General features: G+C 39.3%; 1 protein-coding gene across 1 annotated transcript in view; it reads left to right on the top strand.

Moving 5' to 3' along the window:
- The window catches only part of URB2 (URB2 ribosome biogenesis homolog), a 72,751-nt gene extending 55,012 nt beyond the window's left edge, over window positions 1-17,739 (top strand). The window contains exons 6-9 of the mRNA XM_007938518.2: window positions 1,864-2,106; window positions 6,505-6,592; window positions 9,561-9,700; window positions 17,542-17,739. Coding sequence (XP_007936709.1) covers window positions 1,864-2,106; window positions 6,505-6,592; window positions 9,561-9,700; window positions 17,542-17,739 — 669 coding nt within the window. The remainder of the gene's footprint in view (window positions 1-1,863; window positions 2,107-6,504; window positions 6,593-9,560; window positions 9,701-17,541) is intronic.
- Window positions 17,740-18,987: the final 1,248 nt, after the last annotated feature.

The following is an 18,987-nucleotide window of genomic DNA, read 5'->3' as shown; positions in this document are numbered from 1 at the left end:
TTCTCTTCTGCTGTTGGTGCATTTTGAATTATGCTTGGTAGTCTATTTATACCAAATATTAGGGCCCTTAAGTTTGACCCTAAATTTTCCTTGAGCAACTGTATAGTTCTAGGTTTCAAATCTTTGGCTTTCTTCATTCTTCTTTGCTCTGGACAAGGAGAGACCCATCGTTGTATCTAGATGGCTGCTTGTAAGCTTTCAAGATCCCAGTTGCTACTTGTGGAGGCCTATTATTAACAAGACAGATGAGAAAGAACTCTGGGGCTTCTTTGTCTCTTTCCACAAGAGATTTTGTGATGAGTTTAGTGCATGGATTCATTTGTAAATGGGTGGGTGGATGGGTGTTTTTTTAGGCCTGTGGTACAATGAGAAAAAAATGATTTTATAGATTTGGGTAGTAGATATAAAGGCACTCTGGTGGTACAGTGGTTAAAGCATTTGGTTGCTAGCCAAAAGGTCAGTGGTTTGAACCCACCAGCTATTTCATGGAAGTAAGATGAAGCAATGTGCTTCTGTAAGGATTTATAGCCTTGGAAACCTCATGGGGGTCACTATGAGTCAGATTTAACTTGGTGGCAGTGAGTTAGATTTGGTTTTCGATTGTAGATATGAGGTTATTATTATAATCTTACTCAAATGTAAAATTTTTGCATTGTATCAACATACACAATGGTCACTAGAACAAAAGCCTAGTTTGAATTGAAGATGTTTCTGTTTTTTTGTCCTCTAAAGATTGTGAAAAGGAAGTCTGATGACTCTGGGGTTAAACTATTCAGCTGCTAACCAAAAGTTCAGCAGTTTGAACCCACCAGCCACTCTGTGGGAGAAAGATGAGGCAATCTGCTTCCGTAAAGATTTATAGCCTTGGAAACCTTATGGGACAGTGTTACTCAGTCCTATAGGGTCACTATGAGTTGGAATTGATTTGATGGCAGTGGATGGGTTAAAGATTCTGAACTGAACAGTCTTAAAGAGCAATATCTGTTTTATCTTCATCAGTCCTAATTTGAGACTTTGCTACCTGGGAGGTTCTGAGAAATAAACTTCATGTTCTCTACCATTTTTCTGTTTTGTTGGTTTGTCATTTTCCTGTGAGTCTGCATTGGTAGATAATTAGTAGGTGAGCCATGTTGTCTGTAGCTAGCAGGTGTTGTGAGCATAAGAAGAAGCATGTGGGGTTTAGTGGGGAGAGGGACCCTGCTGGTGTGTGACCACAGTGTTGGCAATGTTCATAACAGGCCCTAGTTGTTATAAGCACAGGGCTAGTAACTGCGTATGTAAGTTAAAAGGGTACAACAAGAAGTCAGCACCACCAGAATAACCAGCACAAAAGTCAGCATGATGAGGCGTAGGATGAGAGTTGAGGGCCCCAAAAGACCTCATGGATGTGTTTTAGTGATGGTAGGATGTGAGAGGAGAGAATCACATGTGGACTTCAAGGTTTTGTGTGTAAGAGTTTGATCTATTTCCTGTCTTGAGTCTGTTCCCTTTATTCTAGAACAATAATTGAGTCTTTAACTAGAGGTGATTTTTAAGAAATTTAACAAATGAAGTGCAATTGTAGACCTTTTGAGGAGAAATATTATTATATATATTTGATGTATAGTGAGCCAAAATTGCAGTTTTCTTGAAAAATTGCATGAATTAATTCTTGTATAAGAAATAGCTTCTTTTCATGGTGGATGAATCCAACAAAAATTGTGAGCCAAAATGCTTAAGTCCCTAGCAGGTAGCCCTGGAGAATTCACATTACTGTTGACCTACATTTTGAAGACTAGACATGTTCACCTCTGTCACTCAGTGTTTCTGGTCTTCCGTCATTTCTTTGGAGAGTCATCTTTATTTCTCTTCCTGTCCTTGTAGCTGCAAAACCGAGAGGCTTGCCAGGAGCGGTCTTTGCTCCTCACAGTTGTTGGGCCTATTTTAGACATCCTGGCTTTGCTGCTGCGGCAGGGGGAAGAGGTCATTTACAACCCTCACCACGTCAGTTTGGCCTTCAGCACTCTCCTGACAGTGCCTGTGGATCATCTGAAGCCTTCGGAGTATGGCAGCATCTTTCCAAGGATTCACAACGTGCTGTTTTCAATCCTGCAGTGTCACCCTAAGGTGAGGGATAAAAGGAAGAAGTACATCAGGCAGCTTTTTCTTTTTAACAGGGTGATTTCAATTTTCAGAAAAGAAGTAAAACTTCACTGCTACAGGATGATAAAAATAGTGATTTGCTACTGGGAGGTGCACAAGAGTGAAAGACAACAAAGGTAAATACCTTTATTGTGTATTACATACACAGTTCTGCAGTAATAGTAGCCACAAACACATCTATGAGTAGATACATAGGTAGACATGCACATTGAACAGATATGGGAAGGTGGATGAGAGTATACTCATGAGCATATATAGGTTTGGCAGAGGATATTTCTGCCAAATTGTATTTGTGTATGCTATAAATATATCTAGGAGCTCTGGTAGCATAGTGGCTAAAGCACTTGACTGCTAACCAGAAGGCTGGCGGTTCAAACCCACCAGCCACTCCTCGGAAGGAAGGTTGGGCAATCCTACTTCTGTAGTGATACTGCCTTGGAAACCCAAGGAGGGGTCGCTATGAGTCGGGGCCAACTTGACGGCACATAACAACAACAACAACAACATAAATATATCTAAGAAGCTCTCTTTCTAGTAGTGTAGTGGTTTGAGGCATTTGGCTGCTAAAGAAAAGATCAGTGATTCAAACCCACAGCCACTCTGTGGAAGAAAAAGGGGCAGTCTGCTTCCATAAAGATTTACAATCTTGGAAACCTAATAGGGGTTGGAATTGACTTGATGACAATGAGTTTGGTTTGGTTTTTGAGGAAATATATTCAAGGATATTGTAGAGCATGTAGGGATAAAGTTAAGAAAATTTCTTAGCCATAATAAAAAACTTTGATGGAATGACTCACTAGGCTTGGGGGACATCTAGGTCAATTGGCATAAAATAGCCCACAAAGACATTATTCTATTTCAGTGAATAGCAACTGGAGCCTTAAAAGCTTATGAGTGGACATCTAAGATGAAACTGTTGGTCTTTCCTCGTCCAGAGCAAAGATGAGTGAAGAAAATGAAAGACTCAGTGAAACAGTTACTCCAGTGGACTGATTGACCATATGAACTACAGCCCCCACAATCCAGAGACCAGGAGAACTAGATGGTGCCTGCCTACCACCACTGACTGCTCTGATCAGGATCATAATAGAATGTCTTGGACAGAGAGGCAGAAAACAAAAATGTGGAACAAACTTTAAAAATGTAAAAAAGACCAGACTTACTAGTCCGATAGAGACTGGTGGAACTCCTGAGACTGTGGCCTTTAGATACCCTTCAAGCCTGGAACTGAACTTATCCCTAGGGAACAACTTTTAGCCTAACAATAGATAGGCCTAAGAAGTGAATGATAACACTGAGGGGGAATGTCCTCCTCGGTATAATCAATCATATAAGATCAAAAGGGCAAGATTTGCCTGAAAACAAAGCTCAGAAGGCAGGAAAGGACGACAAATGGAAATGGGGAGCCCAGGGAGGAAGTAGGAAGAGAGCTTTCAGAAAATTGAGGGGATTGCAACCAAGGTCAAGACACAAAACATATATAAATTGTTGATGAGAAACTATTTTGCTTTGTAACTTTCACCCAAGCTGCAATAAAAAAAAAAAAAAAAATAGTGATTAGCTAAGCAAACTTTTGGTTCTAGTGATTTCCAGGGCCAGAGTGGTTTTCTCAAGCGTAAGAATGCTTGATATCCACACCTAAATTATTGGAGTGAATTCAGCGCTTTGAGCAATGTTGTGTACTAGTTGTACACAAGGAAGTTCCTTAGAAATTGCTCTGTTTTTACGTCTACATGTTTACTTAGATTTGCTTCTGGGTTTATAATTCAAATGTGCATAGGGAGTGAGACACCTTGAATTCCTAATTTTATAGTATTCTGCCTTTTAAAGTAAACTCAGAATAGGAGTAAATGTCCCATAGGAAAGATTCCAGTTCAGCTAACTTTTATTGAATATTTGCTCTGACTCTCATTTCACCCCTATGGCAAGCCTGTGAGGTAAGTGGTAACCTATTTAACTGATAAAGAAACTGAGGCTGGAGCTTAAAGGGGCTAAATGATTTGACCAGTTTTCACCGCGGTACATCTGAATCTTATACTTGTTGTTGTTGTTATTTGCCGTCGAGTCGGCCCTGACTCATAGTGACCCCTCCTTGGGTTTCCGAGGCAGTATCACTATGGAAGTAGGATTGCCCAACCTTCCTTCTGAGGAGTGGCTGGTGGATTTGAACCGCCAGCCTTCTGGTTAGCAGTCAAGTGCCTTAGGCACTATGCTACCAGAGGGCAGCATTTGCCAAGGGATAAAATTCGAAAGGTAGGAAGGGATAGGAAAGAAGGCCTAAGGGAAGTAGTAAACAGAAGGGAAGTGGGAAGAGTGCTGTTTATATTATAGAGATTGCAATCAGTGTCACAAAACAAAATATATATGAATTGTCGAATGGAAAACCAATTTGCTTTGTAAACTTTTACCCAAATCACAATTGAAAAAAAAAAAAAAGGTTGTTGAATTCGCAAACCATTGTTCTCATCAATATTATCATAAAACTAAAAAACTCACTGCTGTCGAGTTGATTCCGACTTATAGTGCCCCTTCCTTGGATTTCTGAGGCAGTATCTCTAACAGAAGTAGATTGCCCAGTCTTCCTTCCAAGGAGTGGCCAGTGGGTTTGAACTGCCAGCCTCTGGTTATCAGTCAAATACCTTAGGCACTACACCACCATGTGTGTGTGTATAAATATATATACACACACATGTATATTCAAATGTTAAGTGCTTTGATATTCTAAGGATAGAGACTTGCCAGCAATGCGGTTTAAAAAAAACTGTGTTCTTATAAATCAAGTACTTACAAAATTGGACCTCACTCCAGTGCCTTCCCCAGTTGGGCCCTGCTCATCTTGTCAGCATCTTTGTTATTATATCTGTCTGCTGATTGTTAGATTTTAATGTGTCCGTACAATATAAATGCTATGCAAATCAAATACAGACTGAAATTGCAGGTCTTGGAGAAGATGCAGGATTTTATGATGTCAATGAAAATAATACTAGAAAGTGCTTAAATCTCCTCCAGAACTATTAACAAGTGACCATTTAGTGGAATTGGACAGTTTAACGAAACAATTGACAAGGGTAGTGACATGGTATTGTAAAAAAGAATGACTTGACAAACAATAGTAGGTTACACTTGTGTATGGAGTTGAATGAGGGAAAGAGACATCATGCTGATGTGTGATACTATGTCAATGATGTTCATAGCAGGTATGGATTCATGTAAATCCCAGGTTAGAAACTGCTTAGGTAAAGGATAAAAGGTATAACAAGAAGTCAGCATAGCCATATACTCAGCAGAAAGATCAGCAGCCAGTACTTTCTAAGCGCTGTGGATGTCTTTACTTATTCAATCTTCTTGAAAATCTATTATTATCCCCATTGGACACATGAGAAAACTGAGTCATGAAAGTTCATTAATTTGCCTATGGTCATGTAATGAGTCAGAATTTAAATCCAAGTATTCTGGCCCTAGGTTTATATACCTTTAATCAATAGGACAGTAAAGGATTAGGAGAGTTCTTTGGGACATTTGATGAAGCTCTTGAATAGTTTTGCAAAAATGACCTCTTTCTCAATATGCTGCAAAAGTCTAATTTGCTATGAATGATATAGTGTTGTGTTATCAAGAAATGTGGTTGGATAAATTATACCAAGGAAAATAATTGCAAGACTTTATTTACTCTCTGTTCCTTCTAAGAATTAGAGCAGTGCTGTTGAGCAGAACTTTTAGCCGTGATGGACATGTTCTATTTCTGTACCATCCAATATGATAGCTGCTCACCACATATGTCTTGAAATATGCCTATTGCAATGAAGAAACTAAATTTTAATTTTTATCTAATTTTAATTCATTTAAATTTAGGCAGCCACATGTGGCTAGTGGCTACTGTGTTGTAAAGTATAGAAATAGTGGGTAGTTGTAACCATTGACCTAACGATAGCATAAAAGAGGTGTCTTTTAAATCTTTTTGTTACTGTTAAATGAGACATTTTGCTCCCCATTTTAGGTAGATTTGCTTCATGTAATCTTTTTTCCTACTACAATTATACTTGCATAAATTGGTTATTATTATTTATTTCACCCATTTTCAGAATGGTTAGAAATAGTTTACAAATTCTAAACCAGGATTGCCTCATTAGGTTCCTGATGTTAGGCTGATGGAAGCCTTGCCCCAGATCCCTAAAACAAGGGTCAAAAAGTGTCAAATAACAAGAGTGGGTGAGCAATTATACTGGAAAGTTTAGGGGGAGAGGAAATTGCTACAATTAGATACAGAAGAAAGAAAAAAGTATGAACTCCTTTAAAATAGAAAAAAATTTAATGTGTAATTATTTACATATTTTTGTATTCCTTTGTCTATTATTGTTACAGGTAATGCTGAAAGCCATTCCCTCTTTCTTGAACTCTTTTAATAGATTGGTGTTTTCAGTTATGCATGAAGGACGACAGAAAGACAAAGGTAATTCAAAGTAACAGTATCAGATACACGGTTTCAGATGTATTTGACAGAGAATGAATGTGTGACTAAAAATAAAATTATCCAGTTGGGCCTAAATAAGAAAAAACTCAGATTACTCAAAGTAATTTTTAAATTTCAAACTGTCACTTTTCACTGTATCTAAAACAAGGAATGTATGTCCTAATTGAAATAGTTATTTTTCTTGAGAAAAAATAATATCTAGACTTAGGAAATATTTATTGAGCATGCACTCTGCTTCAGGGGATATAGAGATGACTACAGCCCACTTCTGCCCTATGGGAGTTTTTAGGTTAGAGGGAAGATACAAAAAAAGAAGTGAGATTAAAAAGTGATTTCAGGGAGGATTCCTGGAGTTCACTATCCCAGCATGACCTTAACAGGGCCATATTGTTTACCAATGACACAAACACTGCCATATGACAACAGCATAACTTATGTTTACAAGTCGTTTTTCAGCTCTAAAATGTTTGGATTCTTGGTGAATTTTTAATTTTCAGGAAATTCTTCTTTTTAAAAAGTTTGCACATAAAGTGAGATTTTATTTATATTTTAAAACTTCTCTGTCTTGAGTTTGCCTACCGTCTATCAACCCCAGTTGTATAGTGTGCTAAGTGCAAGGATAGGATATTTGATGGGATGCTCAGGAACTGATAGCTTAGAGGGGGTCAGCAGAGACCCTGTAAGAAATATCTGAATGGGACTCAACTTCTTCCCACCATTATGAACTAGTTTAATAGGTTCAAACTTAAAGCTTTAAGCAAAAGCTACTTGAACTTGACCCACCCAGTCAATCCACTTTTGCGAAAAAGCATAGTTGGCACTGGACTGCAATTCCCAAATTACTGTATATTTCCCTTTCTCCTATAGCTGGTGCATATCACATGTCTGTTTCATATTGTGAGTATATTTAGGACCAGGATGGGCAGATAAGATTCATCTCACATGTCAGCCCAGTTGGTAGTGGCTGTCTTCACATACTGTGTTGAGGCCTCTAAGACTGTTTGATCTCAGCAAGAACGAGCTTCCATTTGAGTAGTGATGTTGGCCTGGACAAGAGAGGGACAGAGATTGAACTGAGCTGGGCCATGCTGAGCAGTGGCGAGAGGAAGCCCTGGGTGCACTCCACCACAGTGGTGTCCTGCTGCAGCTGGGAACAGTCCTTTGCCACATTTCCTGGGGAAGCCGGGGAGCAAGTTCCACACCTGTGGCTCCATGTCAGCATGGTCACCTCTAATCTACCAAGACTTGGTTCTCTATATGTATTATTTACTTAACTGAAGGGAGTCTTATCACTTTTATTGATATCTAATACTTTTTTTTTTTAAATGACTATACATTAAATATGTGGCTGAAGTAACAACTGCTAGATATCCATGTAATAAATAGCATGAGTATACTGAGAGAGAGCTCTGGTGGCATAGTGCCTAAGGGATTTTACTGCTAACCAGAAAGCTGGTGTTTCAAACCCACCAGCCAGTCCTCCTAAGAGAGAATGGGCAGTCTACTTCCATAGAGATACCACCTTGGAAACCCAAAGACGGGTCGCTCTGAGTTGACTCAATGACAATGAGTTTGGTTTTGGTACACTGAGAGAAGAAATCGTAAATATTAAAGGACATCACTAAAGTGTACTGCCTATTATTGAAATGTCCAGTGAGAATGGTAACAATTTACATAATGTCTCCATAAAATTAAATTGATCTAGAAAAAAATGCATATATGCAAATAAGATATTTGTACGTATATTCAGAGTCTTCAAAAAGGTATTTTGCACTTTTATAAATCATCTTTATTAAGATGTAATTTATGTGTAACAAACCATATACATTTAAAGTATAAAATTCAGTGAATTTTGACAAGTGCATGTGTGAAACCACTACCACTACAGTCAAAATAAAGAACATTTCCATCATTCCCAAAAGATTCCTCTTGCTTCTTTGTAGTCCATTCCTCAGCCCCAGGTAACCACTAATCTCCTTTTTGTCTCTATAAATTAGTTTGCATTTTCTAGAATTTTATAAAAATCAGTATGTCATTATGCTGCATGAAAGCCAGGAATGTGCTCTGATGCTTAATGGGATTTTCCCTCCTGTGCATGATACCCTGGGGCAATGGGGTATATATTGAAAAGTGAGGGCATTTTCGTTATCTAGAATTCTTGGGTGAAGTTTGTCAGGAAGGGCCTGGGTAATCCTGGCATCTTAAGATGGGAAGAAGTCAGAAATGAGAATACAAGAGGATATCTAGTAATGGTAATGTGTCTTCTTTATCTGCCTGTAAAAAGATAACCCGATATAAACAATTTCTGAAACTTAAAGTGGCAAAGACAGAATTAAGGCATCTTATGTTTTTAACCATACAGTATCAGTAAACATTTTTTTTTTTCCTTCAAGGTAATTTCCCATTTTTTCCCATTTTAAGGCTTCCTTATAGAGACCCATCTCTTTTTAAATACAACAGCAGCCCTAGATTTCTTCTTAAAAATTCTTGATTATCTATTCTAGTTAGACACTTAAAAAAGCCCACAGACTCTTGAGTATTTTAAGTGTTCTTTTCTTAGTTATATAGATAAATATTTGGACATATCTTTTCTCCCGTGGGAGCTCTGGTGGTATAGTGCCTAAGGCATTTGACTGCTAACCAGATGGCTGGAGGTTCAAATCCACCAGCCACTCCTCGAAGAAAGATTGGGCAATCTACTTCCATAGAGATACCGCCTCAGAAACCCAAGGAGGGGTTGCCATGAATTGGGATCGACTCGATGGTAGTGAATTGGTTGGGTTTGGTTTGGTTTTCTCCCTTATTGCTATAAAATAGACCAATTAAAGAGTTTAGAAAAAAAATGGAAGGCCCAGGTTAATTTCTATCTGTATTAAAAGTGTAAAATTGGAAAGCATAAAATGCACTGTTTACACTGACCAGTTTGGCAATGTTTTCATGTTGGTAGGAAGCACGGATGATCTGATGGTGGTCTTAGAGTGTGCGCGCCGGGTGGAAAGGATGTATAGCCACATCGCAGCCAAAGCGGAAGAGTTTACTGTGTTTTCCCCCTTCATGGTGTCCCAGTATGTGACAGAGGTACAGAAGGTAAAATCTAGCTTAAATGTCTCTCTTCACTTTTTTCCATCTGTAGTCCTTTGTAGCAGGCATTTTCATCCTCAGCATTCCTACATATGGGGCCAGGTAATTCTTTGTTGTAGGGGGCTTCCCTGTTTGCATTTTGGGATGTTCAGCAGTCTCTCTGCAGGGTTATAAGGATAGAATGAGACAGCATAGAGGGCACAGCAGGGCCTGCTACGTAGAAGGTGTTATCATTGGTTCTGTCTTCCTGCTCCAAGTTTTGGGGCCTTTTTTGGTTAGTCTCATGAGTGATATCCACTGCTGTCAGTTCAGTTCTGACTTACAGTGATCCCTATGGAGTTTCCAAGGCTATAAATCTTCACAGAAGTAGATTGTCTCGTCTTCCTCCCATGGAGCAGCTGGTGGGTTTGAATGCTGACTTTCTGGTTAGCAACGAAATGTCTTACCCACTTTGCCACCAGAGCTCCTTCTCATGAGTGATGAGGGAGATGAAACATTACTGAGATCCAAGAACAGCAGCTCTCTAGGACCAAGCTTATGGAACCTAGAAGGAAAAGTTTTAGATCTCAGGATCCTGGGGTCCCTCAGCAGCAGGATCTATTCTCCGTTCGATCTGTCATTCATGTGACTCAATTACCTTTCTTTCTTTCAACACAAATTTATTGAGCAACTACTTGGTGCCAGACACTGGTCTGTGTACTAAAGTAATGGTGAAGAAAATATGGGCATAATCTTTTCTTTCAGAGAGCTTACACTTTAGTGGGGAAAACAGATAATAAGTGAATATATAATGGAACCTTGGTATTTAATGTTGGGATAGAGAATGATGGCAGTTGCTGTTTTGGAGTGTCAAGAAGAGACTCTGAGAAGGTGATTTTTGATCAGAATCTCATTGAAGCTAGGGAGTGAGCTGTGGGGAAGTCTAGAGGAGAGCATTCTGGGCAGGGACACAGCCAGTGTGAACCTGAGCAGCTGGGAGACAGGTTAGCCAGTGTGGTGCTGGTGAAAGGCAGCCTGGGGGAAGCAGGTCAGGGAAGGCTGGAGGCTACCTCATACACAGCCTCACAAGACCCAATTCTAGGGAGAGTGCGTGGTCTGATTTGTGTCTTTCTGCCTCACTCCATTCATTTCCTTACTTCAACTCTTTCCCCTTCCTCTTTCCCCTTGATCCTAACTCATGCTGTCTGCTATGTGTAACCTCACCTGCACACAGACCTCTCTTCCTCATGATATCATAGTTCCTCCTTGATTTTTAGTTCATACTCCTGACATAGCCTGCTTTGCTCAGTGCACCTTTTGTGCCCATCAGTCCAACATTGACTATTTTAACTTAACATTACTCAACCCTGTTTTAAGCTCTGGGGATCATATAGAGAGACCAAGTTTACATTGTGGTAGGAGGAGACAATATTCTGGTGGGGTGAGAGACCCTGGGTTGGTGACCTTTTGCCAGGCTCCTGTCCCTCATCCTGTCAACTGTGGCCAGGGGTAGGTGGGATCACCTGATATACAGTGTGGTCGCCTATGGGCCTGAAAAACTGTGCTGTGCTCAGACACTCAAAAGTTGACAACAAGGAGACACAGGTAGATTTGTTCATAGAGAGAAAGCACAAACAAATTTGTTCAAGTATCTGGCACGATGACTCAATATTCTGGGTAATACATTGTTCAACAGTGTCTCACTTTGAAATATTGGTGTGTTGTTTTCAAAATTCCGAAGACCCTATGTGACCTTTTACCATAACCCTAACCCTTAACTTTAATGCTAATACTAACCCTAACCTAATCCTATCCCTAGAATTAGACCTAGTTTTAACCCATCCTATAACCATAACCCTGATGTTAACTCTAAATCTAACACTAACATAACCCTAACAGTACCCTTAGTACTAGCCCTAATTCTACCCCTAAGCCTAACCCTAGAAATCATTCTAATTCTAACCCTAACCTAATTCTAATCCTAGACCTACATCTAACCCTAACCATACATCTAACCTTAAGCATACCCTATTTCTGAGCTATACCCTAACCCTTATCTTAGCACCAACCCTAGGCTTATCTCTAATTCTTTTCCTAACCCTAACCCTAATCATAATCTTAGATCTACCCCTGTCCTTAACCCTAACCTAAACCCAAACTGTAGCCCTAGTATGAGAATTAGCCCTAACCCTAACCCTATACCTATCTCTAGCTCTAATTCTTCCACTAAACCTAACCCATACCCTAACCCTAGCCCTATCGCTAGCCCTAATTCTACCCCTATGACTTAAACCTAACCCTGGTGCTTTCCCCAATCATAACCCTCACCCTAGCTTCAACTCTAATTATAACCATAAACCTAACTGTGACCCTAATCATCGCCCTACTTCTAAGCCTAATTATACCCTCAAATCTTACCCTAACCCTGAAATTAACCTTAATTCTACCCTTAACCCTAATTCTAACCTCTAAATTTAGCCCTAACCCTAACATAAACCCTAACATAACCATAATCATAACCTGAAACCTAAACCTAGTCCTAATTCTACCCCAAACCCTAACTGTAACTAATCTTAACATTAACCCTGTCCCTACCCTAATCCTAGCTGTAGTCCTAGCCCTAATCCTAATGCTGAGCCTAACCTTAACTATAATCGTAACACTAACACTAGCCCTAGCTCTCATACTAATTCTACACCTAAATGTAAACTGTATCCCAACTGTAGACATAACCCTAACCCTAGCCTTAGCCTTAATTCTACCTGCAGTGTTGTAAATTACATAGTATGGCTTTTTTTGCCATAGTCTTTGTAAACTGTGGTGGAATTTGCTATGAGCAGCTAAGTAGCTCCTGATGGTTAAAGTTATCCACCTGGGGTATTTCTGTTAAACACAGCATGAAACAATTTTCTGGAATGTTCGCTTTCTCTTGTTGTTGTTGTTATTTGCCATCGAGTCGACCCCGACTCACAGCGACCCCTCCTTGGGTTTCCGAGGCAGTATCACTACGGAAGTAGGAATGCCCAACCTTCCTTCCGAGGAGTGGCTGGTGGGTTTGAACCGCCAGCCTTCTGGTTAGCAGTCAAGTGCCTTAGGCACTATGCTACCAGAGCTCCTTCGCTTTCTCTTAGGTGTGTGGAATTTGGGTGTTGGGCTCTGTTGGTTTTGCCACTCTGCCAGGCTTAAAGTGAGCCCTCCTAGAGGCAGAGAGGAGGAAAGTCTCTTTGACTGCCAGCTGAGAGAGATGTGCTGCTGAGAGAGAGAAGCGAGAGACATACACTGCTAGTAGAGAAACATGCTACTGAGAGAGACAGCTGGCTGCTGAGAGATATGGCTGGCTGCTGAGTGAAATGGCCAGCTGAGAGAGACTGAGCGCATTCCTGAACTTGAATTGTAGCCTGTTGCTTCCCTAATGAACCTCATAATCTGTGAGTTCTGTATGACCACTGCAGCAAATTATCGAACCCAGCAGAGAGGTGGTGAGTGTCGTGGGATGAATGGTTGGTGTCAGGGTTAGTAAGAGGGCTGGAAGGTGGCAGCATGTCTGGCCTCATAAAAACAGGCCTTGGGCTGCTGATGGTGATTCTGTCATCTTGTGTAGTTAGAGGAGGTCAGAAGATGCCGCCTCCTTGTCTCTTTAGCACTACCCCAGCCCTAAGCTTAATCATAGACCTAGTCTTCACGATAGACCTAAACCTAACACTAGTCCTAGCCCTGGTGCTACTCCCAACACTAACACTAAACCTAGCATTAGTTCTAATTATACACTTAAAGCTAAACCACTTAAACTGTAACCTAAACCTAACCAAAATCCAACCCTAACTGGAACACTAGTCTTTACCATAATCCTGACCTTAACTTTAACCCTAACTCTATCCCTAGCCCTAAACCTAACCATAACACTAATTCTAGACCTTGGCCTAGACTTAGTCCTAGCTCTAACCCTATCCCTATAACTAGCCCCAGCCCTAGACTATCCTAGCCCTATATTCTACTCTTAAACCTAACTGTAACATTAACCCTAGACCTAACACTAACTCCAACCCTCACCATAACTTAGACCCTACGTTCAACTGTAATTCTAGCCTGAGTCATAGACCTAGCCCTAACTGTCCCTAAGCCTCCCTAACCCTCCCTAACCCTAACCATAATCATAGCCTTAGTACTAATTTTACCCCTTAACCTAAATTTAATCCTAGACCTAAAGCTAATCCTGGCCTTAACTCTAAATCTAACCCTAATGGTAACTCTAACCCTAATTCTACCACTAACTGTAACCCAACCCTAACCTGATCTGTAAGCCTATCCCTATCCCTAGTACCTAGTTTATAGGTAGAATTAGGGCTAGGGCTGATGCTAGAGTTAAGGATAGAGTTAGAGGTAGGGCTAGGGCTAGTGTTGAGGTTAGTGTTAGGTTTAGGATGAAGGTGAGGGTTAGAGAGTTAGGGCTAGTGCTATGGCCAGGTATGTGACTAGGGCTAGAGCTACAGTTAGGGTTTAGTTTATAGTTATGGTCTAGGGTTAGGGTTAGGTTTAGGGATAGAATTAGGATTAGATCTAGGGTTAGAGAAATGGTCAGGCTTAGGGGTAGAATTAGGGTTAGGGCTGAACTTAGGGTTAGGCCTAAACTTAGGGTTAGGCCTAGGGCTTGGCCAACGTTTAGTTTAGGCATTAGTTTAGGATATGGGCTAGAATTAAGATCAGGGTGAAAGTTATAGTTAGAGCCAGGGCTAGAGTTAGGCTTTCATTTAGGGCTAATGCTAGGGTTAGGATTATGGTTAAGATTAGATCTTGGCTTAAGGTTAGGTGGAAAAGTAGCATTATGGCTAGGTCTAGGGTTAGGGTTATAGTTAGGTTTAAGGTTATGTCTAGGGTTAGAGTAATTATTACATTTAAGGATAGAATTAGGGCTTGAGTTAAGGCAAGGGATAGGGGTAGTTTTAGGGTTAGTGTTAAGATTGGCATTAAAACTAGAGCTGGGATAGCCCTAGGGCTAGGGCTAGGGCTAAGGATAGTGTTAAGGTTAAAGTTAGGGCTAGGGCAAGTGCTAAAATTAGGGTGAGGGTTACAGCTAGAGTTAGGTTTAGGGCTAGAATTAGAGTTAGATCTATGTGTAAAGTTTGAATTAAAGTTAGGATTTAGGGCTAGGGCAAGGACTAGGGTAAATTCACTATAGGACTTCACAGATCTGAAGCTATATAAACCTTATCTGTTTAAATGGTTTAAACAAAGTGCTACATTCTTCTTTGCATGTGCATACATATCTGCTTATGCAAGTAAAGATAAGCATTTATTTTTGTCTTATATCTCTACATAAAATACACACTCCCATTCCCCCACCCCCTGCTTATTAAATCTCAGAACAGTAGTAAAATCACTCGTAAAGTTGTTATGTTAACAATATCAGCATTTCTCAAAGGAGACTAGGCTGAGCAACTGGCATTGTGTCAACTTTCATCCCTGTGTGTTTCAGAATAAATCTATTGCAACTATATGACTTTCAGCCCATTGACTGCTCACCTCAGTTACGTGGACAGTCGGCCAGGTGGCATGAAGGCACAGCTGCCAAGGGCCATAAGGCCAGAGCAGTGCAAGAGTGTGCCCCTCATAGCAGCGGGGGTAACCTGTGTATTGTTTGGTTTCCTATGAATTACTTAATGTTTTTCTAGAATCTTGGTATTTTCCAGGCACTTGAGTCATTAATACATAAGCTTTTGCTGACACAAAACCTGGTTATTTTCTATTTTACTGAAGACTTACATGAGACATAGTGATTTCATTTAACCAAAGACCAAGAAGGGAAGCAAAAATTTGAACACTTAAGTTACTAATTATTATTCTGAGATTTATCTTATAAAGTCACCGGTTTCCTGGCCTCATTATGCATGTCTGATTTAGGCTTATCGGTTTGTTTGTTTGTTTTTGGTCTTATTTTTAATCTTAAAAACTAAAGGGTTTGGGAATTACCTAAGTCTGAAGCATCCCAGAGCCCATTGACAGTGAAATCTATGTTTTATGTTTCTTTCTTTTTTTTTTTTTTTAAATTAACTAATGAAGAAAATATTCCATGAACATTAGAGGCTTCTGCTGAGAGCATCAATCTCTCCAGACCAGCCTTGCTGAGTGTGTAAGCTGGATGACATTTATAAGTTTAATTAAATGCTAGATAGTAAGTGCAGCAGAATAAATCTCCTTTGAATTTCCCTTGGATTTTTGTGAAAGAGGTATTGGTGGCACGGAATCTGTCAGTCATTGTGGCCGGTACCATTGTAGAACAGGTTTTATCAGGAGAGGTAAGCATGTGTTGTTATATACATCCCTTTTGTCATGTGCCTGCCATGCAGTCATTTGTCAGCAATGGAAGTATAACACTGAAATTACTGTTGCTCTTCTCTTTTACCTCCACATTAAAATTATAACCGTTTTTATGTATCAGTAGAGTAAATAATTAGTACTACTCGTCTAAGGTCTTTTTAAGCTAGAGATGTTTTCATTCATTGGATAATGATCATAGTGTTGTAGAATCTTACTTTTTGGTTGTTTTATAAATAAATTATCCAAAACATGAAGTTATGAAGTGATTATATGGTATTATTGCTCCTGGTCTACCTTAGTACCAAACCAAGCTCTAGGGTCTAGGCTATTTTGCTCCATTTTCAAGAATGAGATACCCTGTAATGTAGTTGTTAAGAGTATGAGCTCTGCACTTAGACAAATGGGGTTCAAATCTATTGTATCATTTATATCTTGTTTACTTTTGGCTATAGAATATTTGTTCAGTAAGTGATGATTGAATGAATGATTGAGAAACCAACTTACAAATTCCTCTCTTAGTAAGATCAAGGTCTCTTTTGTTTTGTTTGTTTGTTTTGTTTTACTTTTTTTCCCTTACTCACTGCCTTACTAGGAAATCACAGAGGCCTGCCAGCTTTTGGCTGTGGGTGTTCCCATTGTATATAAAGCGGTAAAATTTAAGATGATTACCTGTCAAGAAATGTTTGAACTATCACATGAAAAGGACCATAACTTTGAAGAATAGCATCATCTTAGTGACAGAAACAAATTGTTTCTTTAGGAATATATTTCCCAGTGATTGCCTTCATGATTTGAACTTCCCATTTATAAAATACACCTTCATTAGGAGCTGTTTGCAGAAAGGATTAACTCTTTCAAGGCGTTAGACATTTATAAAGAAGCAACTCAAAATTATTGAGTTAGTAAGGCCTCCTTACTTACATGGCCTAGAGAAGCAACTCAAAGTTAACAATTCTAAGGCAATTAAGAATTTAGGGTCCATTGTGCTGTTGTTGATAATTAATTAATCACTTCTAATGCTGGTTAGCATGCTATGATCTAATTACTAATATATGCCTATTGATGTTTTGAGAGCTTTTAAGGCTGCATGTCTGCCTTGTTCTGGGGTGAGATAGAGATTACAATCTTTAGTAAACACTGTTGCCATCATCCCAGAGTTAACGATACTGCTGAAGTGACTGACAGTATGGAAGATTTTCACACAGTATACAGTTGGCTGTTATAAGATTTTTAAGTTAAAAAATTCTAGTTTTAAAATGCCCTTGGAAACATGTCAGCATCAATGAATAGCAAAGTTACTTCAGTAATTTCATGAAATTCTATTCCAGGTTTTTCTTTGCTTGAGTTAGCTTGTATTTCTCCAAAATATAAACTTTCAAATTATAAGTATTTATTTTTTTTAATGTGCAAAATTATATTTTATAATTGAATATCTTGTCTTTTCTCAATTTGTTGTCTGAAGTTGAAATTACTTGTAAGTTCTTCCAAAGAGATTAGGATGTATAATCTCTTTCCCCGATTTGTTCTTCCAAAGATGTGCTTTTCTTTCCTAGGTGACTTTGTATCCAGCTGTGAAAGAACTTCTGCAGGAGGGTATTTATCTCATCCTGGACCTTTGCCTTGAACGGGACATCCAGTTCTTAAGGGTCTCATTGCAACCAGGAGTGAGAGACGTCTTTAAAGAGCTATACAATGATTATTTGAAGTATCACAAAGCTAAACATGAAGGAGAGAAAAGATATACTGTCTAAGCTGCATTTCAGAGTACTGTCTTTAACTCTTTAAAAAAAAGGCTTTGGGGAAGTATTGGAGAATGAAAGACTTTACAAGTTATAATTTGCAATGTGGAAATAAGTGGAAAATCATTTGGAGTTTATGTATTTTATAATCATGAGTTCCATTGAGTATTTTTTTAAATATATCTTTTTATATAGTATTACAATAAAAACCTGAAAAAAGACCCTGAAATGAAATTAATTCAATAAAGAAAAAAATTTGCTGTATCTATCTTATGACCATTCCAAATGTGGTTCTTTTCTTGGTTCCATGGTTTGCTGTCCCTTGTCCCCACTAGGATCTGTAAAGAACTTGGATTTTTTACTTCAGGTGCTTGAGTATATAATTTAGTCCTGTTTTCATATCTTTGCATTTTAAATTCTTTGAATAACATGGGAAGTATTTGTGAAATAACCACTTTTCCTTCCTTCTTTCTGTTTATACCTTCTGATCAACCTGGGGGAGAATTAGTGCCTCATGACTCCCTGTGAACATAGAGATTCCTGAGCAGGGTGGCAGCTCCTGTCACTCAGATGGAAGGCTTTCAGTGGAGGTACTGATGCTTAAGTCTCCTGCCTGCTTCTCCTACCCCAGCTCTGTGGAGTTCATGTCAGAATGTTTTCCTGTTTAGCCTAAGAAATAATCTTATCTTATTTTTTATTATTACCTAAGCAGTGTATTTTCAGTGTAGCAACCTCAGAAGATAAAACCAAAATGGAAAAAATGGCTGTGGTGAAAGGAGTTCCTTTTTGTGGCCTTTTGCCTTGGTTTCTTAAAAAGACAATTTGAGAGATTTTTTTTCCCTAAGACCTGAGGAGTTACCTTTGCCATCGTTTTCCACCCCAGATTGTTTGTTATTTTTGTCCACTTTGATTAACATTTCTTTGATAAGCTGTAAACATCTTGGTGGTTTGATGCTTTTTGTCTAGTCTGTGCTGTGACCTGTCCTGCTGTGATTGGTCTATTTTACGCACCTTAACAAGAATTGGTCAGTATACTTATGCAAATGAAGTGCCTACCAAGAGGGGATTGGTCAGGTCTGGTGGGAGGGCCATGTCTTGAAATTAACTAAGAGTTTGCTTATATATGCAGCCAACTTCATAGAAGTTTGCAGACAGAAAGAGAAGACGGAAGAAAGAAAAGGTGAGAGAGGCAAGAAGAGAGAAGAAGCAGAGAGGAGGTGAGGAACCAAAAGATCTGTAACATGGGCAAGGGCTCTAACA

The sequence above is a fragment of the Orycteropus afer genome, unplaced genomic scaffold, assembly GCF_000298275.1.
Source record: "Orycteropus afer afer isolate SDZICR_OR568_19922 unplaced genomic scaffold, OryAfe1.0 scaffold00050, whole genome shotgun sequence".
Lineage (NCBI taxonomy): Eukaryota > Metazoa > Chordata > Mammalia > Tubulidentata > Orycteropodidae > Orycteropus > Orycteropus afer.
Note: the sequence above shows the minus strand (reverse complement) of the source record. Positions and strands in the feature narration are given on the sequence as shown.